This window comes from Orycteropus afer, unplaced genomic scaffold (genome assembly GCF_000298275.1).
Source record: "Orycteropus afer afer isolate SDZICR_OR568_19922 unplaced genomic scaffold, OryAfe1.0 scaffold00006, whole genome shotgun sequence".
Classification (NCBI taxonomy): Eukaryota; Metazoa; Chordata; class Mammalia; order Tubulidentata; family Orycteropodidae; genus Orycteropus; species Orycteropus afer.
Genome location: NW_006921593.1, coordinates 26,486,237 through 26,509,116, shown reverse-complemented (window position 1 = coordinate 26,509,116; position 22,880 = coordinate 26,486,237). Strand labels below are relative to the sequence as shown.

The following is a 22,880-nucleotide window of genomic DNA, read 5'->3' as shown; positions in this document are numbered from 1 at the left end:
CTACTTTGGTCATGTTGTCAGAATGGACCATTCCCTGGGGAAGGGTATCATGCTTGGTAAAGTGGAGGATCAGTGAAACGGGAAGGCCATCAACGGGACGGATTGGCACAGTGGCTGCAACGATGGGCTCAAGTATAGCAAGGATTGTGAGGCTGGCACAGGACCGGACAGTGTTTTGTTCTGTTGTACATGGAGTCACTCTGTCTCGGAGCCGACTCGATGTCACCTAACAACAGCAACAGTCCTATTTTAAATTCCCTCGAGATCTTGTTTTCTTTAAATGTTTCTTTTTATATCCTATTGTTCTTGGTTCATGGGCCATCCTACTGCTAAGGATATTACTGACTGCTTTCTTAAATGCTGGGACTCTCATGGTTGTAGTGGTTAAGACATTTGGCTGCTAACCAAAAGGTCAGTAGTTTGAACCCACCAGCTGCTCTGTGGAAGAAGGATGGAGCAGTCTGCTTCCATAACGATTTAATAGACTGGGAAACCCAGTGGGGGTCACTATGAGTTGGAATCAACTTGATGGCAGTGAGTTTTTTTTTTTTCTTAAAAGCTAATTCCTGTTTTCCCTTGTCTTGTTTCTGTTTGCACTGATTTTGTTGTTGTTGTTGTTTTGTTTTAGGCTTTGTCCTTCCTCTAAGAAGCCCACACCAAATGTTTGGTGGTCCTGGGCTGTGTGTTCATCTTTAAGAGTAATGTACTACAAAGCCTGTTGGGAGGTTTGGTGTATTGTACACTTTGGTGGGCATCACTTCCCCTCATCTCTTGGTATCTGTACTTCTTTGTTCTTGAGCTGATTAGTTTCCCCATAGGATGATTCACCAGTCTTTTGCCTGGGAGGTGAGCCTGAGGAGGGCAAAGGTTAGGGCTCTGATTCAGCCGCTCCAACGAGGAGACATTCCATTTCTTTCTGGGGTCAGGGAGACAATTACCTGAATGTGTAGGGTGGGGGAAGCAGTCCGGCTTTCAGCCAGTCTTCCTGTTGTTAGCCTTAGTTGAGATACCCAGCACCTCAATTCCTAAGCTTTCTATATGAATTACCCTGTTTCTGAGCTTCCTTTACTTAGGTGTGAATTTATTGGGCCTGTTACATTGGTTGTCATCTTATCCGATTAGAAAAAATCCACTCGCCATCGGGTTGATTTCAACTCCTAATGGCCCGCATAAGATTTCCAAGGCTGTAAATCATTACGGAAGCATACAACCTCATCTTTCTCCCATGGAGCAGCTGGTGGATTTTCTGAACCACCAACCTTTTGGTTAGCAGGCAAATGCCTTGGACCGCTGAGCCACTGGAGCACCTTATTTATCTGATGACCAGCTTTTAAATCTCTTCTTGTTTTCTCTGTCCATAACTAGGGGCTTGTGCTTTTTATAAAAACATGTTTTCTGACACTTCGGTGAGGCCTTAAGGAGCTCTGCTGGTATAGTGGAAAAGGCATTTTGGCTGCTGACCAAAAAGGTCAGCACTTCAAACCCACCAGCCGCTCCGTAGAAGGAAGATGGGGCAATCTACTTCTGTAAAGATTTACAGCCTTGGAAATCCAACATGGGTCACTGTGAGTCAAAATTGACTCAATGGCGGTGAGTTTGGTTTGGTTTGGTTGTTGTTGTTGTTGTTGTTGTTATGTGCTGTCGAGTCGGCCCCGACTCATAGCGACCCCTCCTTGGGTTTCTGAGGCAGTATCACTACGGAAGTAGATTGCCCCATCTTCCTTCCGAGGAGTGGCTGGTGGGTGGTTTGGTTAGTAAGGCTATATAGGAGATTTCGTTTCCGTGTTCAGTCAGAAGCTCTACTGAATTTTTAAGAAGTAATTCTGCATTTGATCTCTTCTTCTTCTCATAGTACCTCTGACCATATACACCTTTATATGCAGCCAGTTAACCCAGTTCAGTATTTTATGTAGTTTCACGTGGCCATGTGTCTGCGCTCCCCTGAGAAGTATATTGGACGTTTGCAACATGAGTCTGAAAACAGGCATGCTTTTGTTTTCGCGCCGCAGCAGAGGCGCCAGCAGAGGGAGCTGATGAAGGCGCTCCAGCAGCAGCAGCAGCAGCAGCAGCAGAAGCTCTCCGGTTGGGGCAATGTCGGCAAGCCTGCAGGGACCACGAAATCCCTTCTGGAGATTCAGCAGGAAGAGGCCAGGCAAATGCAAAAGCAGCAGCAGCAGCAACCAAACAGAGCCCGGAACAATGCGGTGGGTCCGTCTCCCTAAGCCGTCAGTGCGTGGACTGGTATTATCAGTTCTCTTTTCTGACTCTTGTGGATGCTTTGGCTTAAAATCTTTTTTTTCAGTATTGTTTAATGGTATTAAATATCACTGTCTGTTTCTTTAACAGCATTCCAACCTGCACACCAGCATTGGGAATTCTGTCTGGGGCTCTATAAATACAGGTCCCCCCAACCAGTGGGCTTCTGACCTAGTCAGTAGTATCTGGAGTAATGCTGACACGAAAAACTCCAACATGGGATTCTGGGATGATGCAGTGAAAGAGGTGGGACCCAGGAATTCAGCAAATAAAAATAAGAACAATGCTAGTCTCAGGTAGGTGCCAGTGAAGAAGCTGTCGCTCCTCGGGGTGGGGGTTGTGTTTAGGGGAGAGGTGCAAGGGAAGGGCATTCTTGAGTTTCTGAGGATGATTTTCATCTCTGCCCAAGCACATGGACTCATAGTTTTGATGCTTGCTTTCTTCTCCATAGAAACACATTTGCATTGTTTCCAGTGGCTCCTTCTGAGAATGTTTCAGCTGCTGAGCACTTAGTCCATTGCCTAGCACATGGTAACCATGTAGAGCTGTTAGGGGTAGTGTAACATTTCTGTTGTTGGGCGTTTCTCTAAATTGACACTGTAAGTTATTTACACTGTGAGTATTGCGAACACCTCTGCAGTGACCTGAAGTCTGTGGGCTTTTTGACGAAGCAGTTACATTGCGTCTTTACCTTCCTTTCCGCAGTAGGCAGTGTTGTTGAAAGAGCATGGAGCTTGGTATCACACACGTGAGCTCACACCCTGGCACTACCACTTAGAGCTGTGTGACCTTGGGCAAGACGGACCGCTTTGAGCCTCAGTTCCCCACCTATAAGATGAAGACAGAACGGCCACTTGATGGGCGTGACTGAAGATTATGTGACTGCACATGAAGTAGCTAGTAAAGTGCCTGGCACATAGTGACCACTTCATGAACGGTAGTGTTGTCAGGGGGCTGCTCCTTGGACAAAGGCCTGATACCTTAGGTGAAAGACAACAGGTGTCTGTTGGCTCCTCGAGCAGCTTTGCCTGGCACTCTTGCCCTAGGCCTTTGTAACCTTACGGGGCGTTCATGCCATTTTACAGATGGGGAAACTGAGGCTTAGTTAAAGTGAAGCAACTTACCTAAGGACACAGGGAGAATGCAACAATCTCCTCTGAACAGAAGTTCTGTAATTACAGACTAGAGTGTGTTAGCTGAGTCTAGGCTTTCAAGGGATATTGAGTCTTCCTCCCCACTCCCCAATCCAGGTATTTGAGTTTCTGTGTGTGTGTGTGTTGGAGTCAAGCATTCGTTGGATTATTGGACAGTCATCCAGTGTGTATTGTAGTATAATTACGATAGTAACAGTGTCTGAGAATATAATACCGCCCTATTGTTTTGCTTCAGTAAATCTGTAGGTGTGTCTAACCGGCAGAATAAGAAAGTAGAAGAAGAAGAAAAGTTGCTGAAGCTCTTTCAGGGAGTAAATAAAGCCCAGGATGGATTTACCCAGTGGTGTGAACAGATGCTTCATGCCCTTAATACGGCAAATAACCTGGATGGTAAGAACCGGGGAGGGAGCCCAGCATGTGCAATGGCAGAGGCAGAGCCGCACAGAGGCTGGCAGGTTGGAATAGGGAGTGGAAATCCAGGAGGGGTAATCGAGCAGAGGTCAAGTCCCGCACCTGCTGTAAGAACTTGACGGTTTTAATATTCCTTGTGAGAAAAGGCCTCTAATCCTGAGCCCAGACAGGTTATCAGTGATTGTCAAAAAGTGCCATCTCTAGCTGCCTTAGCACTGTGCAGGACAGTGGAAGCTGTGGCACCACATGCCTCAGTTCATGAAAAAGGCCGGTGCTGGCACCAGCTGGGTGAAGTCCAGAGAAAGGCAGCTGTTGTGGTAGGGAAAGGTCAGCCTGGGAGAGAAGGGTGAGGGGATGCGCCAGCATTGCCTTCCTCCCTGTGTGGGGCTGGGGGTCATGTGACACAGCAGGTAGACTGACTGTGTGGCCGTGGCAGGTCCCAGCGCAGTGTGGAGAACAGCTTGTTTAGACTTAGCTGTTCATGGGGGGTGGGGGTCATGTGCCTGAGGTGGAAGTGAGCCCCCCCAGTCTGGACAGAGGCTGCTCAGGCCTCTTGTGGAAGGACCCCACACTGAAAGATGACGTGGCCTTGTCTTCCCCACCTCTTCTGTGACACCAAACCAGTGCCACTGAGTTGACGCCAACTCACAGTGACCCTGTGTGCCTCAGAGCAGAAGTGCTGTCTTTAGGGCTGTCGGGGTGGGGGGTTGTTCAGCAGGATATTGCCAGGCCTTTCTTCCAAGGTGCTCAGGGCAGACTCAAACCGCCCATCTTTTGTTTAGCAGCCGAGCACTTTAACCATATGCACCACCCAGGGGCTTCTGTCTAAAACCAAGAATCTATTGGAAGCAGCGCTGATAGGCTGGAAGGGCTCTTTGTTGCAGCGTAGCAGAGCATCTCAGGGTCTGAGGTCTCCACAGAAAATGAGGCAGTAGCAGCAGCAGCTGCCACCGGTAGGGCAACACCTGCCATGTGCTAGGCACTTTCTAGGGGCCAACATGTGCTACCCCGCTGATTTCACTTTTGCAGCAATTTTGTGCCTCTATGATATGGGTGATAATATTGCAATTTTATAAATTAGGAAACAGAGGCTCAGAATGGTTAAGTAACTCATCAAGGTCACACAGCCAGCAAAATTCAGGGTCCGGTTTGAAGCCCATGTCTGTCTAACTCTTACCCTTGTGCTTTCCCCCTGTGTACACTGCTTGCGTGTGCCATCTGATTCCCCTCTGTTACTCTCTCCGTGGATTAAAAGCTCCAGGAGGAGACTTCAGTCTGTGTTGTGGTGCCTGGTACACCTCAAAGCTCAGAGTAAACAGTACTGAATTCAAGGAAAGAATGCTTGACAATCACTGCCATCCCAGGCAAACAGCTGTTCCATCAGCATAACAGTTGGTGACATTAGCCCTGTGCGCTATGCCTGTGTTGTTTCAGACAGTTGGGGGCATCACAGTGGTAGCAGCTTTTTTCATCTCCACATAAGAAGCGTGTAGGATACAGTAGCTGCATACTTTTCAAGTTTCTGTCATTAACATCTGTAGTAGGCGTCGCAGTCTATTAAAAACCGACACAGATTTTTGACCATGGCGTTTTATTACTTCGTTTTTACTATATATGTCTTCTCCTCTCCCATGTTGCAGTTCCTACATTTGTTTCTTTCCTGAAAGAAGTAGAATCTCCTTATGAAGTCCATGATTATATCAGGGCCTATTTAGGCGATACTTCTGAGGCCAAGGAGTTTGCCAAGCAATTCCTCGAGCGCCGTGCCAAACAGAAAGCCAGCCAGCAGCGGCAGCAGCAGCAGCAGCAGCAGGTACGAGGGTGAAATGAGCATGAAGTGAGGGCACCGCGTCCGTGCGTGAAGGAGTCTTAATACCCACGAATGCTGAGTGACCACGGAAGTGCAAACTAAGACCCAGAAGTCGTGACGTTTCCCAGGACAGGCCTTGGGGATGCTGAGCATTTGAGGGAGATGTCATACATGAAGAAAATGGTGGCTCAGAGGCCCGTTCTTGCTTTCATTGTTTTCAGAGCCATGCTCTGCCTCCGCACGCTGGGTGATGGGAAGGGCAGACCCACCCCCACTGTGTAATCTCCTGTGCTGTGCTGTCTCATCTCGTAGGATTCTGTGTGGGGGATGGACCACAGTGCACTCCATTCAGTATTTCAGACCAATCAAAGCAACAACCAACAATCCAACTTTGAGGCTGTACAAAGTGGCAAGAAGAAGAAAAAGCAGAAGATGGTCCGAGCAGATCCCAGTTTATTAGGTGAGCACAGCTCAGGCTCTCTGGGTGCTGGCATGGTGTGCACAGGTGGTAGTGATCCTGTGTGAGCCCCCCGTGTGGAGTGTTTTCAGCCAGCTCCAGGTAAGTAGTAGCCAGTAGTGACTGGGCCTCTCAGTGCAGGGCTGGGCCTCAAGCTATAGGGAGTAAGGAAAGCTACCGTGATACTGGGCGGCGCACTGCACTCTAAAACATTTCTTATTTCATATGAATTTCCCTGGAGGACTTTTCAGTGTAATGGAGGAATAAACCTAAGGGAGAGCAGTTGTTGTTGTTGTTGTTTGCCATCGAGTCAGCCCCGACTCATAGCGACCCCTCTTTGGGTTTCCGAGGCAGTATCACTACGGAAGTGGGATTGCCCGACCTTCCTTCCGAGGAGTGGCTGGTGGGTTTGAACCGCCAGCCTTCTGGTTAGCAGTCAAGTGCCTTAGGCACTGTGCCACCAGAGCTCCCCAGGGAGAGCAGTGGGAGTCGTAAACTGTCAACGCTTGTTGGTTGGGAGCAGACCGTAAAGGTGATGAGATGCTCCAAGCAGGCCAGTGTTGGTTGCTGTCCACTCTGTGTGCCATGAGTGTGTCTCAGGACGGCTGTACATCAGCAGGAGTGGCCCAGTTTTACACATAGTCAACCAGGGTCCTGAGAACTTAGAACATTTCTGGGGAGCCCACAGCTGCTGAGCTTGGAGCTGGGATTTCAGAGGCCTGTTTTCTTTCCACTGTTCTATGTTACCCACACCTATTTTTATCTCACACAGAGGACCAGTGTCTTCATACAAAGCATCTTCCTAGAAAGATTGACACCTAGAGTGGGTCTCTGAACGACTGGCAGGAAGGAAAGGGAATGGTGTTTTAGGAATAATAAGTAACACAGGCAAAGCTCATGAGCTGCCTGTGTTTCTAAAATTGGCCAAATAGTCTCTCAGAGAGAGATGAAATTAAAATTATTCTCTATAAATGTAAAAACCACAGGCTGTACTAAAACCAGTGTGTCTGAAATAGAATGGGCATACTGGCCAACAGGAAATTTGGGATGTTGGCCCAGTCAGGAGGTAGGCTTATTAGCTAGCAAGTAGTAGACTGGGTGAGATACTGGTGGCCTGAGGTAGGGTTTTGGCACTGAGGATGGAGAGGAGTTAGATGGGATTTTAGGAATTTAGGAATAGAGTCACCTGGACAAGGAGAGTGGAAAGGTCTCTGGCTTGAGCAGCAGGATTGCTGGTGTTACAGGGCCGAAGTGATGAGTGCTGGACAGTGGCTTGTGGGGAAAGGACATGGCGTTGACGCGTTGAGCCAAGTGAGTTGAAACACCGAGGAGACCTCAGGTGGAGATGCCGTGTGCAGGTGTTTCTGAGCCCGCACGGCAAGCGTTGTTGTCGTCTGCTCAGTGGTTGTTGGTTGGCAGGTTCTATAAGCTCAGTCAGCTGTTTGCTGCACAGGAAAAAGCAAAATGATGTAGCGAAAACCTAACTTTGAAGGCTACCCGTTGCAGTGGGTGTCCAGAAGCTGGATTTGATATGGAGAGATCTGGTGAAGTTCTGTTTCCTTCTGCCTTCAGAGTCACTGTTGATTGAGGATGGCTAGAGCTGTCCAGAATATTACACACTTTTGACAGAAACGGGTGCATACAGATGGCAAAGCGTTCCTTAAGTTCTGGTTCTGGGTCCTAGTGAAGAATCCCCTGCAGTTAGCTGTGGAGTTCCAGGGTGAGCCTCAGTGGGAGGTTCCTCTGACAGTGAGGTGAAGCTGTTTGGACGTGGGTTCCGTAACTGGCGCCACCTCCTATCAGAGCCCTGGAAGGAAAGGAACTTGTAGGAGCAGAGTTTAAGGAATCCATGTTATCTTCAAGCAAAGTAAATAAACAAGTAAATTAAATAACATATGCAGTCAATGCATTCAACAAGCCATTGAGGGAAGTCACTTGGATGGGCTCTTAACCTGGGCCATTTTATGGAAATTTGTTTAACTAAAACTGGAAATTCCTCTGACAATTGGTAATTTCTGTACTTTACCTCCTCATTTCTGTTTTTATTATTAATCATGTATATCTTAATTATTTGATAAATATCTTCAGTCACAAATTTCCCCTTGGGAAGAATGGAAAAATAATTTCTGATTTTTATCCACAAGTAGCCATTGTAGACCTTTGCTTCTGAAACAGCCGGCAGAGGGAGCTCCAGCATCACCTTGATTATCACTGTCCTCCGTCCTCTGTGACTTCCTCTAGTTTGAAAGAGCAGCCAGGTGGCAGTTGTGAGCCAGCACACGCACACGGTGCAGTTTCCTTCCAGCCTTCAGTTGCGTGGATGCTGTGGCCTCCAGAGTCGGGTGCCTGGGCGTGCCTCCTCACCTGCCTCGTGGTCTCCTGACTTCCCTTCTGTGTGCCATGGCTGGGGGCGAGGTGGGGGTCGGTGCTCCCCTGATCGTGTTTCTGTTGTTGTTGTTGTTGTCGTTGTTATTTGCCGTCGAGTCGGCCTCAACTCATAGCGACCACTCCTTGGGTTTCCGAGGCACTATCACTACGGAAGTAGGATTGCCCAGCCTTTTTCTAATGACAGTTAGAAGGGACTAGGCTGCTCAAAGCCTTAGCCCAGTAATCGGTGTAACATTAAATAATAGGTAACTTTTTTTTTTTTGCCCGGGCTTATCCTCCTTAGTGTCTTTTCATGACAAAAGTAATTTAGTTTGTAAACAAATTCTATAACAAACTGTAGCTCATTCTTGTGTCTGTCACAGTTCAGCCATTATTTGTTGAGATTGATGAGAAAAACCTGCCTCAGAATAGAGTAAAAGCTCATTTCATCAACTCTTCAGTCTTTTGTTTCTTATATTTATCTCATAAAACCGTACTTTAAAAAATATGAACACTGAGCCTTTCAGTATTTTCCGAGGAAAGAAGCCTTGTGGGTTCTGGGAGCAGCATGGAAGGGGTAGAACTCAGGACAGGCTTGGAGTCTTTGCCCCTCCCTAACTGGGCCTTGCAGGCAGCTTGTGCCGCCGCCTCCTTGGTCCTCAATAGGTGTGTTGATGTTTTCCCGTCGCTTCCCGTCTAGGTGTTTTTGAGTCCAGGATGCCATGTAATTAAGCTCTATTCATTTGTAAGCCGTTTTTGTTTATTATCAGTACATCTTCAATGAGTATTTGTTTGAAAACTTGAACAGTGAGGGACATAAAGGGGCGGAGAGAAAACCCAGAGCAAACGAACAGAACTGCTTTTAGCAGGGGCAGCGTCACCTGTTTACTTTTTGGTCTTCAAGGAGCAGCTTAGAACAGTGGAGGTGTTACTCAGCCTGGATGAACTAAATAGCTTTTTTGGGGCAACTGCTCATTGGAAGGGACCTTTTTAATAGTTTTTGGTCTGTCTCTGATCATGGGGTGTACTGAAGAACTGCTTGCCTGTGGCTGATGGCAGTTAGGGTCAGAGGTCAGCATGTCAGTGAGCACCACTTGTTGCCTTGATGGGCAGCCAGTACTGCTTTTCTAAATCAGACTCTTCTTGGTTCATCCCGTATTGTTCACAGAAGGTCTTCCCTTTACAGATCTACTTCCAGTCGTTGGAGTGGAGTAGAGGGCTTGGGTCTTTCTGTTCCCTCTACTGTGGGGTAGGAGGAACGTGTCAGGCACAAAGGACCTAGAACTTTCACAGACTTCATTTCTGTTAAAGTAAACCTGATGCTGAGTAACCCCACCTGGATTTCAAAGCCGTGTGGTCAGGTGTTTACAAAGCACTTAGTTTGTGGTCACGCGCCTCCCCACCCCATACACACACACACACAAACACACACTGCGTACCTCCTCAACAAACCGTCCCCCAGGCTCCCCAGGGCCAGCCCTGCCTCGACACACACAGCAACACACCATCTTCCCTGGGTTCTCTGAGGCAGTAGTTTGCAGTTCTTTTTAAGCAGCTATGCTAGCTTTTCTGTTGTTTCTCCTTCGCAATTACTCCAGGACCCTGAGAGAGAAACCAGTACAAACGGAACCTCCCATGGGCAGGGCAAAAACCTCTGCTCGGACCTTTGTCCTTGTTGCTTCTCTCTCTCTAGGATCCCTGTGGTGTGTTCTAAAGCGAGACCTACATCCTGCCGGCTGACTGGACTCCGAGCCACCGGTTATCTGGGGGTGGTCACTAATAGCCCATTGTTCCCTGCAGGCTTTTCGGTCAACGCGTCATCAGAGCGACTCAACATGGGTGAAATCGAGACTTTGGATGACTACTGAGCACCTGCCCGTGGCCTGGCCTTTCCTCTCTGGTGACCCTGGATTCTCCACCTCTGGACACAACATTCACTTGCCACTCACTCTTTACCTGCAGCAAATCACAGACCAACCCATCATCTCAGGCGGTTTCTTCCAGCCCTTTTTGTCCAAGATTCTTTCACCAGTCTTTGTGGGTGAGCACCTCAGACTGTAGCGAGCAGACAGACTGTCTTGTCTCGGGAGGGACAGTTGGGAGGCCTCCCCCACAAGGCTGGTTCGGGGCAGTACTGTTTCCTGTGCCGTGATTTCATCGACTGTCTCCCAAAGAGTGTGGGACCTGTCGGTAGCAGCTTACCTTCTCTTGTCACTTTCCTCCTCCTTTTCCCCCAAAGGGCAAAAGGGGTCTCACTGGTGCAATCATGAAGAGAGTCAGTAGTCAGCACCATGGCACCCTGTGGGCTATGGTGGGAGTGCCCGCCGAGGTGGCAGAGCCTCTCCCAGGCCACAGTGGCATTGCCCCAGCTAGCTTAGGGATTGCATCCAGAGCCCCCCCCCATGGGCTGGAGTTTCGATTGGATTGGTTTGATGTTGCACCCCCTTGCCTGTTGTTTCTGAGCGTCCTTTCGGAGAAAGGAGCCATGTTTTTCTTCATTAGATAGTGACTTCCCAACGAGCTGCCTTCTCCCCTGGCGTACTCCTACCCGATGGGACAGAGGAGGCCCTGTGGCCTGGGAGAGAGACTTCCTCTTAAGTTTTCTTTCTTACAACAACTGGGTTTTTCCATAAATATTTTTACTTCGGAGGACTAGGACCAGTGTATTCTGGGCCCTTCTGAGAATCTGTCTCGTTCAAGAGGCAGCTAGGATCTTCACCATATGTGTGAATTTGTAGAATTTCATTTTGGATAAACTCTTGCTTCTGATAAAAGCCTGGAATTTCATCTGGTTCCTCAGAGCATTGTATGTGTGTCTTGCTGTGGCCCCAAAAAGGTTTTTCTGAAAGATTCTGGAATGGCAAGCTGTTTGCCTTTTCTGAAAAGTGAGCGTACAACACCTGACCATCTCTAAGACCTTCGTCCATGGAAACCACTATGCAGGAGGATGAAGTGGGATGGAGAGGAAGGGAGACAGCAGGAGGAGAAGCCTGAGAAGCCTGCCCTGGCTGCTGCTCGTGGCCTCTTCATACCCCTTCGCTTTAGATAGAAATGTGTTCAAGCCCTATTTATAACCAGATACTCTTCCTGCCTCCACTAGCCCCCCACAGCACACCACTGGGTTGCCAGTCCCCCTTGGGGCTGGAGCCGTTGGCCGGCTGCTCTATGAGAGAAGCGCCGCAGCTGGCCGGCTCTGTGCAGCAAGCACAGCACCTTTTCTTCCTGTCCTCAGTGCCTGGAGAAGGCTGGGGCTGCTCTGAGAGAGTGGTCTGGGCTGGTTTTATTTGGTTTCTGTTTTTCTTCTTTTGGATCACCATTCTCCCATCCCTCCTTCTCCCCTCCCTCCTAAACATGTACAATAACTATACAGAGACTGCTACAAACGTGTACAAAGTTTTTGGATCCAATGGCATGAGGAGACGGGGACCCATTAAAAATCGGAACTCCAGCTCTCCTCTGCTTTGTAAATTCAAGAGTGGGGGGTGGGGAAGAGGGATAGTTAAAATGTTTACAAAACTTTAAGCTTCCTCGGAACTTTTGCCAGCGTGGAGGAAAATAAAAGAGAACTTAACTAAAGCCTGGTTGTGTTCTGTCTGAGCACACTTCTCGTGCTTGCTCGCCGTTGGGGCGTTTCACACCGTTCCTCTTGGCATCGTGGAAAAGCGCCAAGCAGGCGAGGGCCCGAGACACGGAGACGGCGTGGCTTTCTCCACCAGGCTCTGCAACACGGTCTGGCTCTGTGCTTCGGAATGCAGAGGTCAAGGTCAACACCGGTAAGTTTGACCAAATGTCTTTCCTCCTCTGATTGTGCCAGAAGCTTGCTTTCTTTGTGCCCTGACCTACCCTGTACCCACAGACACACCCCTGTGAGCGTGCCCCTCCTGAGCCCACGTGTATCTTTCAGACTAGACTGTTTGCTCAGGGAAAACATAAATTAAAAATTAGGGCGTGGGGTGGGCAGATTGCGGGGATCAGAGTCATTTTAGTTACGAGACATTCCATCTGCTTAAGCAGGAGACTTGCTTCTACCTGGGGAATTTCCTGCTTACCGGAGAGGAATAAACCACTCTGCCCTCCGAGGGTTTGCTCCTGTTTCTGGAGTCTGCTCTTTGACGGCCTCCTCTGCTGGCTCTTTCGCTCGTGGCCCCACCACTTTTTTAACCGTTCCAAGAAGCTCATCTCCAAATCCTCTCAACTCTTCTGAGTTTGGGAATATTTGTTTTGTACGCTGTTTGTTGCCAGTGACTTTAATTGAGAGAAAACCTTCCCAGCTGGGTGGTTTGATGATGACTTTGCACAAGTGAGTTTTGGTGGTAGTGGCTGCATAACTAATTGCCCCAAGCAAGCTCAAGGCAACTGCTTGATTTTGTTCGTAACCTTACGGGTCAGGAATTTGGGAAGCGCTCAGCTGAGCTGTTCTTCCGTGGGGTTTATGTGGCAGTGGTCATGTGGGGCTGCAATCTTAGGAAGGCTCCTTGGGTTGGACGTCCAAGATGGCTGGCTCTTGGCACCTGGTGGCTGATGCTGCCTGTCATCTGGGAACTGAGTCAGGTGTCGACTGCAGGCACTGGACACACCCTTTGGCATGGCAGGCTTGGTGGTCAGGCTTGTTAGGTGGCAGTTGGCTTCCCAGAGAGCCAAGCAGAAGCTTTGTTCTCTTACCTGACTGAAGCTCAGCAGTCATGCTGTCCGCAGATGTTAGTGCAGTGTGATCTGTCAGAGTGGTCACAGATCCGCCCCCCGCTGTGACTTCTGGGAGGAGCGGAGGTCCCCTCTGGAAGAGCTTGGAGGATGGGAGATACTGTTGTGGCCATTTTTGGGAAATGATTTCTGTGTAAAATGAGGTTATGCTTCTGCATCCGCAGTTTTGACTCTCTGGTTGGCTCTACATTGAGGGAATTACTGATTTCAGGATAGTAGTGGTATTTCTGACTTCATTTTTCTTTAGGGCAACCATTGTCATTTGATGCATAGTATTGTAAAATGTATTTGACCTGGTGACCATATTAACAGTTTTAAAGAAAAAAGCCCTCTCACTATTATTAATAAAAATAGTCCCACTATGTGGCCTCTAACCAGAAGTGACCCTTTGAGATGAACAGATTTCTGTCCTGTTCTTCAGTGTAGAAAGCAGGAGGCATGTGTATTCTAAGGAACACCAAGAGTGCATTCTTGCTCTTGGAAAATTGGCCTTGCTGGTGATGGCTTTCTTGGAACTGAAGGAGCCCACCTCTGGATGCTGGCTGTGGTCCGGCTTGGATTCCTTCAGTTCCTGATGAGGAGGTTGCAGCATTTGTGGGAACCATGGGGAATTGTTTGTTTCATGGATGTCAGGTGGTGCCTTGGGAATGACGGTCCCCTACAGCATTTGGGAATGCCGTTATGGGACTTGCAATCTGCGCCTTTGAGAGGAGCTTCTCTCTCTGCAAAGTGATGGAGACGGAAGTCCTCTGACTTCATAAGGGGGGAGAGATAGTCACCAGCAGCCCAAAGCTGGTTCCTGGGAGGTGGAGGTCAGACATCATCCACTCTCCAGCCTTTTGCCAACTCTGATACTAGCCATCCCTCTCTTGTGCTGTGCTGGGTGGATAATCTGCTGCAACGGCCACACAGACTCAGACCATACTCACGGTTGCAGGTTTATTAGGGAAGTAACAGGCTACAACTCAGGATCGGGAGCAACTTGGAAGTAACAGGAACAACTCGGGATAAGTTCACTGATCAGGACGGCTGCTTCTCAGCCCTTCCTGCAGATAGGCTTGGCTCTCGAACTTGGGTACCAAGCAAGGGTTCCTTCTCTTCAGCTTTGCCAGTAAATGCCTGGGGGCATCTTACTCTACCAGGAAGCCTCTTCACTGAAGGTACCCAGCTCGTGTGCTCTGCAGGTCTACCAGCCCAATGCAGCCATCTGACAGTCCCATACCACTGCCATCTCATGCTCCCTCCAGTGTTGCAGCTTTCTGTCTCCTGGGTCTCAGAGTCCTCAGTGCAGGGACACCAGGTCTACAGGATGCGCTCTGCTCCTGGCTCTTGATGGCAGTGCGGTCCTCCTCAGCCTCTGTGGGATTGGCGCTCATCTCCCTTACTCTGTGGATTGGCTCCTGCCATCTTGTGCCAGTCTCCTTGTTCTGCTTCTGGCTGTGTGCCATTTCCCGTGTTAAGGCTCTCCTCACTGCCTTCTGAGCCCTCATCAGAATTGCCTTTGATGTCCATAATTCCACCAACAGTCTCTTACGGGAATCAAGGCTGTTACTGTTACACACCTTAAAACGGTTCCAGCCTCTGCTCATTACCTGGTTCTGAAACTACCTCTGCATTTTGGGTATCTGTTACAGCAGCATCCCGCTCCTCTGGTACCAGGTTCTCTCTTAGTTACCTAGTGCTGCCGTAACAGAATTACCACTGCTGTTGTTGTGTGCCGTCCAGTTGGGCCCAACTCACAGCGACCCCTCCTTGGGTTTCTGAGGCTGTATCGCTACGGAAGTAGATTGCCCAACCTTCCTTCTGAGGAGTGGCTGGTGGGTTTGAACTGCCAGCCTTCTGCTTAGCAGTCAAGTGCCTTAGGCAGTATGCCACCAGAGCTCCTAGAATTGCCACTAGTGGGTGGCTTCAAAAAACAATTTTATTTTCTCACAGTGTAGGAGGCTAGAAGTCTGAATTCAGTGTGCTGGCTCTAGGGGAAGGTTTTCTCTCTCTATTGGCTCTGGGGGAAGGGCTTGGTGTCCCTTGGAAATCTCCATGTGTCTTGGTATCAGTCTTCCCCTGGATCTAGGAGGTTCTCAGCACAGGGGCCCTGCGTCCAAAGGATGTGCTTTGCTCCCAGGTCATCTTTCTGGGTGGTGTCGAGGTCCTTCTTCCCTAGAATATTTTAAAACTAGCTCAGGTATTATGTCACTCATAAATAGTTCAGTGTATGTTGGTAACGCACAAAACCAAACCCATTGCTGTCAAGTTGATTCTGACCAACATTGACTCCGTGTGTTACAGAGTAGAGCTGCTCCAGGAAGGGTTTTCTGTACTGCTGTCTTTACAGAAGTGGATCATCAGACCTTTCTTCCATGGTGCCACTGGGTGGCTTCAGATGGCCAGCCTTGAGGTCAGTTGCAGAACATTTGCACCACCGAAGCAAAAGTTCACTGCCAGGGAGTCGATTCTTTGAAGCAAAGCCCAAACAAAACACACCCACTGCGTGGAGTTGATTCCGACTCACAGCGCCCCTAGAGGACAGAGTGGAACTGCCCCACAGGGTTTCCAAGGCTGAAATCTTAGGAAGCACACTGCTACATCTCTTTCCCCTGTAGCAGCTAGTGTGTTTGAAGCTGCTAACCACTGTGCCACCAGGGTGCCTTTAGTAACAAAAAATTCACAATGTCTTTGTCATATTAAAACCATGAACAGTAATTTCTTAATATCTGAACTTGGTTCATATGCAGATTTTCCTGTATCTTCAAGAAGAGATGCTTCTGTCATGTCTTGGCCACATGTTTTTAATCCCTGAGCCTGTCATTTTCTTGAGTACCTGATGCAGTAAGAAGTAGCCAGTTGACTTTCCTGTCCTTTTGGTTGGCATTGCTACCATGCAGGTCCGTCAAGCCTTGTCTGTGATAGGCATTCATGCTAAGCAATCCCAAGGCTTCATATAGGCCCCATTGTACCAGCAGCTTACTTTCTGCTGACAATGAAGTGTCCACATCCACATCAGATGGTCACAAAGCAAGGCCACCCACACCTTTGACACATTGTTTGCTCAGACCATTCTGTTGTTGTCGTTATTTGCCATCGAGTTGGCCCCGACTCCTAGCGACCCCTCCTTGGGTTTCCGAGGCAGTTATCACTACGGAAGTAGGATTGCCTAACCTTCCTTCCGAGGAGTGGCTGGTGGGTTTGAACCGCCAGCCTCCTGGTTAGCAGTCAAGTGCCTTAGGCACTGTGCTACCAGAGCTCCTCAGACCATTGTAGGCACCAGTTAATGCACTGGTCAGGATCTGGTGAGGAAGCAGGTACTCTGGGTGTTTCCAGCAGAAGAGATTGAGTGCAGGATTGTGTTACGAGGATGTCCAGAGGACTAAAGGAGCAAAAGAGTGAAGATGAGATCACAGAAATTTACTAACTAACTAGGAAACTGACCCCACTCTGGGCTGGAGGAGCAGAGCACTGTCCCCTGACGCACCTGGGGTTGAGCCTAGCTGCTGAGGATGTGGGAACCTGCACTTCTAGCCTCTGTGGCTGCCCCACAGCTACCTCCTGACCCCACGTCACTGATGTTACTGTAGCCAGTGCTGCTGCTGCTGCTGCTGTAAGAAATCACTTCTCCCACCAGTGTCTCCCATGGGGAGACCCTAGTAGGACATCAGCTGGGTGAAAGTCTCGGACTGTAATCTGGGGATCTGAGTCCACGTTACACTGCAGGGCGCAAGGCGGGAATTGAAGGCTGAGGCAAGCAAATGATCAGCATGAACAAGGCAGTGAACAAATGAGGGACCATCAGTCCATCCCAGCTCCTGGAATTCGAATGTTTGCTGCATGCTAGGCATGCTGCTAGGTTCTGGAAATGCACCAGTAAGGAAAATAACAGTGTGCTTGCCTGGAATTAAGAGTCACAGAGAAAACCCAAATAAACCATCAAAAGACCGTTTAGAGAGAAAAGGTGCAGATACAAAGATTCAGAACCTGTATCAGACAGAGTTTTTATGTGGAGTGTACTAAAGGACTCGTGTGCATAAATTTAAAAGGATAGAGCTAACAGGTACATAGGCCCCAAATGGAGGGAATTCTGTGGCCAATAAACACGAAAAGGTGCTCAACATTATCAGTCATGGAAATACAAATTAAAATCCTATTACATTGAAACAGCATACCCACCAGAATGACCGGGAATAAGAAGACTGGCACTCCTGAGCATCGGTGAGGGTTTGGAGCAACTGGAACGCTCGTCCACCTGATGGGAGCAGAGAAGAAAACCCACTCGGCAGTCTCTCTGAAGCTAGACCTATGCCTGCTGTCTGACCTGAAAGAGCCCCGACAGTGCAGTGGTTAAGCTGACAAAGTCGAGCCTACGGGTGATTCTGTGGGAGACAGACCTGGTCATCTGCTCCTGCAGAGATTGCAGCCTGGAAAACCCTGTGGGGCAGTTCTGCTCTGTCCCATAGGGTCACTGTGAGTTGGAACAGCCTCGAGTGCATACCACCACCTCCACCACCACCTCCTCCTGACCTAGCACTTCTATCTTCAGCTATATCAGCAAGAGAAGCTAGTGCGTATAGCCACTAGATAATAAAGACAAGGGGTTGTATTTTTAAAAGTTCAAAGATGGATACATGTTCATACGGTTCTTTTTATTCAGCAGTAAAATGTGAACTCCTGCTACATGCACAAATACAAATGCATCTCACAGAATTCAGAACAAAAGAAACCATGATTCCATATCATAATCGATTCCATTTATTTGAAATTCAATGATAGGCAAACTGATCTATGTCATAGAATATAGTGCTTTGGGATTATTGATTGGAAGAGAGGCACGAGGGGATCTGCCAGTGTGCCGGCAATGTTCTGTACTGATTGGGATGCTGTTTACCCAAGTGTATACGTCCACAAAGATCTAACCTGTGAACTACAGGTGTGTGCACTTACGGTATATACTGTTAAGTTACTTCTCCAGAATTAAAAACGAAAAAAAAACAAGCTGGGTTCACAAAAACGGAAATGGTATGCAGAAATTTGATCATGTGAGGGGTGAGTAGGGGCTGGCTGCTCAGCTGTTGCATAAGGAACTGAGTGACCACTTTCTGGGCAGAGAGGAGAGCAAGTGGAAAGTCCTGAGACAGGGTCAGTGTGGTGTGCTGATGGGACCAGTCAAGGCCAGTGGGCTGGGACCAAGACCTGGGGGGAAATCATGAAGGTTTGAAGTAGGGGTGTGTTCACAGATGTGGTGAGTGACGACTCCATGTGCTGCTGGGACACCAGGGAGATGGGTTAGGAGGTGGGGGTTGGGGTTGGGGTGCTACTGAGTGGGAGGGCTGGGACTTTTCATTGGGACATGCTGAGTTGGCAGTGCCCATTAGACACCCACGGAGCTGTTGGATAGGCAGTAGGGCTGAAGCTCAGGGCCAGGCCTGGCTGGGAATTGTTGGTGACTTACAGGTGGTATCTGAAGCCTCAGGTGAGATGAGAGCACCTGGGGGCACAGAGAGCAACAAAGGATGACATGGGACACTTAACACCATGGGCTTCAGAGGGAGAGACCATGCTGGGTAATTAGGGTTGAAACAGCCTTAGAAGTGCATCTCTAATAAGCTCTGTGAGCACTTGTCTGGACCCTGCTCATCTTCCAGGTGAGCAGCGTATCAGAGGGTTGCAGTATATCAAAGGGTTTTTATATGGAGCGCACAAAGAACTTGTGTGCATAAATTTAAAAACATAGACCACCCTAACAGATAGATAGGCAGAGCCTTTGCAAAATAGGGAATTCCGTGGCCAATAAACATGAGAAGGTGCTACAGTCATTATAATGCAGATTTCTGGGCCCACCCAAGACCCCCTGAAACAGAGTGGTAAAAGGAGGCAGCTTTTCCAAGTTCCCTAGGTGATCTTGTTGCAGAAGGAAGTGTTCGACCCTCTCACTTGCGGCGGCCCAGGAGTAGGTGTGAGAGGTGTGTGTGCTCACTCCAGCTCCCTCCTGTACGTGTGAGTGTGAGAGGAGGGAGCCACTTCCTCTCCCTCTCAGAGGGTGGGGCTGCTGGGTAACGGTTCACTGTGTGTGTTTGCATGTGTGGGGCGGGCACGGTGTCCCAGGAGGACAGAGTTGGCATTGATGAAAGCCCGTCCCAGCCCTTTGATGCCTCCTCCTCACTGGTCTGGAGTTTAAACCAGCTCCGTGCTCCGTGCGTCCACTCGCCGGTGCGCTTGCTCCGGCCATAATGGCATCCTGTCTAGCTCTGCGCGTGGCCTTGCTGCTCCTCTCTGGGGTCCTGGTCCCTGCTGTGCTCACAGGTAAGGGCTGTAGGGCCCGGCTCTGCTACCACCAGCCAGGGCCAAGACCCATCTTGAGGCTGGACAGGGGGCGTGACCTTTTCACAGGAGATGGGCAGCCTTTGGGGTGATTCTGAGGATCCTGTGAGAGAGGTCTGTGGCATTTGTATGGGTGTGTTGGGAAATTGTGACAGGAATAGTGGCTCCTTAAGTAGGGCCTGGGCTCGCTCTGGCTGTCCCTCCCGGCTGTCCCTCAGCCATACAGCATCCCCTGCTTCTGTGCCGAGCACCACTGTCTCAGGGCAGCCTCCTCACACAGGCTGGAGAGGGGCCAGCTGGGTGCCCCACCCCAGGAATGGGGGCAGGGACCTCAAGTGTAGGGTGGCATCTTCATGGCTGGGCCTTGGGACTGTGACCTCCAGCCCTGAACTGCTTTTCCCACCTGGTGGTGGGGTGGTGGAGGGGCAGGTGCTGGCTCATGCCTGGTAGAGGCTGGGCTGCTCCCGTGTGGGCCCTGCTCCCCCAGCGGTCAGCTTTGCCCCACCTGGCCCACCAGAGGCCCCTGACCAGACTAGAGGCCCAGCACTGCGGGTGGACTGTGCATCTGCAGGAATGCTTGGGGGACACCTGGTGTTTTGGCCTCGCCTCACCTCTTCCTGCACATGTCCTACCAAGAGCAGGCAGGCCCCCATCCCATCCTGAGTCTTCTGGGGTCAGCTGCTTGGTGGCAGCTGTTTGTCCTGCCATCCTGGCAGGGAGGGTGCTTGGTAGCTTGGCTTTGCCACCCTGGGCCTGTTATGTTCAAAGGCTGGCAGACCCCTGCCCTTGGCTCTGCGTGCTGGGGGCCAGTGACGGACAGGAGGGATGGAGCAGCCTGAGGACTCGAGTCCAGGCCCAGCCTGTGGCCTCCTTGCCAGTTGCCTGTGGCCGAAGCTCCGGGGCTGGGGGGCCGACCAGGTTGGCGGGCGGGAGGCCAGGACAGGGATGAAAAGGCCCTTCACACCACACAAAGGCTGACTGTGAGCCGGGCGCCTGGCCTCGGGGCCTGTGGGCAGGTTGAGCGTTAAACAGACTTATTTACGAAAGGCAGGGTGGCGGGGTGGGGTGGGGTGGTGGACCTGGCATGGTCATGTCCCCGATGGTCAGTACATAGGCTGAGGGCACCGCTACCTTGGACCACAGAGCCTGGTCTCAGCACACCAGGGGGCGGGGCCTCCTTGTGTTCTCAGGTCTCACGTCCTCTGTCCACGTCCCAGAGGCCAAGCTGCCACTTCTTCTCTGCCTGTGTCCTCATCCCCCAAGTATTTGCTCGTGCTGGTCCCTCTGCCGCGTGGTCCTGTCCCATCCCACCCTCCTTAGACGGGGCTCCTGCTGGCAAATTCATCGGCAGTTACTTCTGCCCGTGACTTTCCAGAAGGATCACTTTGGGGAGTGGACGGCTACTACCTTTGACTTTTCCTTCGGATTACAGAGAAGCATAAAGCAAAAAACAAAGATCACTGCCGTTGAGTCAGATCTGACTCATAGGACCCCTCCTTGGGTTTCCGAGGCTGTATCTCTATGGAAGTAGATTGCCAGATCTTCCTTCTGAGGAGTGCTTGGTGGCTTTGAACCACCAGCCTTCTGGTTAGCAGTCAGATATCTTAGGCACTACGCCACCAGAGCTCCCACACAGAGAAACACAGATGATGCTAAAGCCCTTGGTCTGGCTGAGCTGGGCTCTGGCTGGTTGTCTGCATAGCATTTGGCCCAGGTTTGCAGGGAGGGGCCCTGGCCTCTGACTGCCTGGGTGCAGGTGCGTTGTGGACCAGCCTGCCAGGGTCTCCCATGATGGCCAGTGCAGCAGGCCACAGGGCAGACATGTGATCCAGGCCAGGAGGGGTCCCGAGGGTGGAGGCAGCAGGGGGATGAGGGCTGCACAGCTCCCTCCTGCATGAGGTTCTGACGGGCAAGATGAGCCCATGTCACAGATCAGGAAAGTCAAGGCAGAGGGACTGAGCGTCTGCTGGGGCCCCCACGTGAAAGTGGTGAGCTAGTATGGAAGCCAAGGGGTCAGCCCCTCAGGGTTCAGGGCCTGAGGGAGGGCTGGGGATGGGGAGGGCCAGGCTTCAGTGGGAGCAGCAGAGGGGGGCTGGGTCAGGGGGCCAGGGAGAAGGTCTGGGCTTGCCTCCAACTGCCCCTGACCATGAGCCCAAACCCTCCCCCCCGAGATGGCTCCCATCTCAGGCAGAAGGCAGAGGTGGCTGTTCACCTGGCCCAGCTGCCCAGGGAGCGAGCTCCGTGCCCTCTTAGGGGCTCTGGGTCCTGTTGTTCCGCTGCTGAGCTTGGGGCCAGCTGGGCCTGTACCCAGAGAGCCCAGCATGGAGGCAGCTCGCCCTGGGGTGGGGCAGGAAGGAGGCTGCTGCAGGCTGGCTTGCGTGTGTGCTGAGCAAGCAGGGCTAGTGCCCTGTCCACGGGTCAGGGAGGCAGGTGTCCGCAAACCCAGACCTCAGGCCTGCCTGCCAGCAGCCAGCACACTTGGGCCTCTTCTCTGCCAGCCCTGGGGCCTCCAGTGGCTGGGAGACTGCTTGTTCCTACCTTCCCAGCGACATGGGAGGCCTGGTGGGGTCACCCCCTCTTCACAGGGTGGTCTTTGTGGTTGGTAGCAGGCTGAGTGGTAGCCAGACCCCAACTTTGCAGTCCTGGCCACCCTGAGCAGAAGCCTGGGCCCTCTGGGTGCCAATCGCCCTCACACCCCCGAGTGGCCTCCAGCCAGGGGAGACCAGTTTGGGCAGCCCCAGAGAGTGGGCAGTGGTCTGCCCAAGAGCAGAGTGTTGGCTCAGATCCAGTTGGGGCCCAGGTGGTGGGGCAGGGGTGTGGGGGGCAGGACCTTGCAAAACTTCACTAAGAGTTTAAGATCACACAGAAGCTGAGAGAGTTCTCCAGTGAACCCCAAGAGACATACCACCTCCATTCACCAATTGCTGGTGGGTTTCATTTGCTCTTGTCTCTTCTCTCTACCATCTAGCTATCAGTCAGTTATCCAAGTATCTAATCTAGCTATCAATCATTCAAATATCTATCTGTTATCTACCATCTGTCTGAATCATCTACTTACCAGTCATCTGCATATCTATTATCCTTGTATATGCTTCCACGTGCCACCCATATATGTATCTACCTGGTATCTATGTCTTACCTACCCACCTACCTACCTATCATCTATTATCTACCATTTACCATCTATATATCTTATCTATTGTCTATCACTTGTCAGTTACCCATGTATCTACCACCTACCATCTATGTATGTTTGTGTACCTATCCCTCCATCCACCCACCCACCCATCCATCTATCCACCCATCCACTCATCCACTCACCCACCCATCCACCCATCCATCCATCCACCCATCAGCCATCCAGCCATCCATCCATCCACCCACCCATCTATCCACTCACCCACCCACCCACCCA

General features: G+C 50.5%; 2 protein-coding genes across 2 annotated transcripts in view; both read left to right on the top strand.

Annotated features, from left to right (window-relative positions):
• The window catches only part of GIGYF2 (GRB10 interacting GYF protein 2), a 150,085-nt gene extending 139,762 nt beyond the window's left edge, over nucleotides 1–10,323 (top strand). The window contains 6 exon segments of the mRNA XM_007943778.1: nucleotides 2,010–2,204; nucleotides 2,347–2,552; nucleotides 3,646–3,800; nucleotides 5,462–5,658; nucleotides 5,944–6,091; nucleotides 10,256–10,323. Coding sequence (XP_007941969.1) covers nucleotides 2,010–2,204; nucleotides 2,347–2,552; nucleotides 3,646–3,800; nucleotides 5,462–5,658; nucleotides 5,944–6,091; nucleotides 10,256–10,323 — 969 coding nt within the window.
• Nucleotides 10,324–19,374: 9,051 nt separating this feature from the next.
• Nucleotides 19,375–22,880, top strand: part of SNORC (secondary ossification center associated regulator of chondrocyte maturation) — a 6,901-nt gene continuing 3,395 nt past the window's right edge. The window contains exon 1 of the mRNA XM_007941776.1: nucleotides 19,375–19,447. Within this exon, the coding sequence (XP_007939967.1) occupies nucleotides 19,375–19,447 (73 nt within the window). The remainder of the gene's footprint in view (nucleotides 19,448–22,880) is intronic.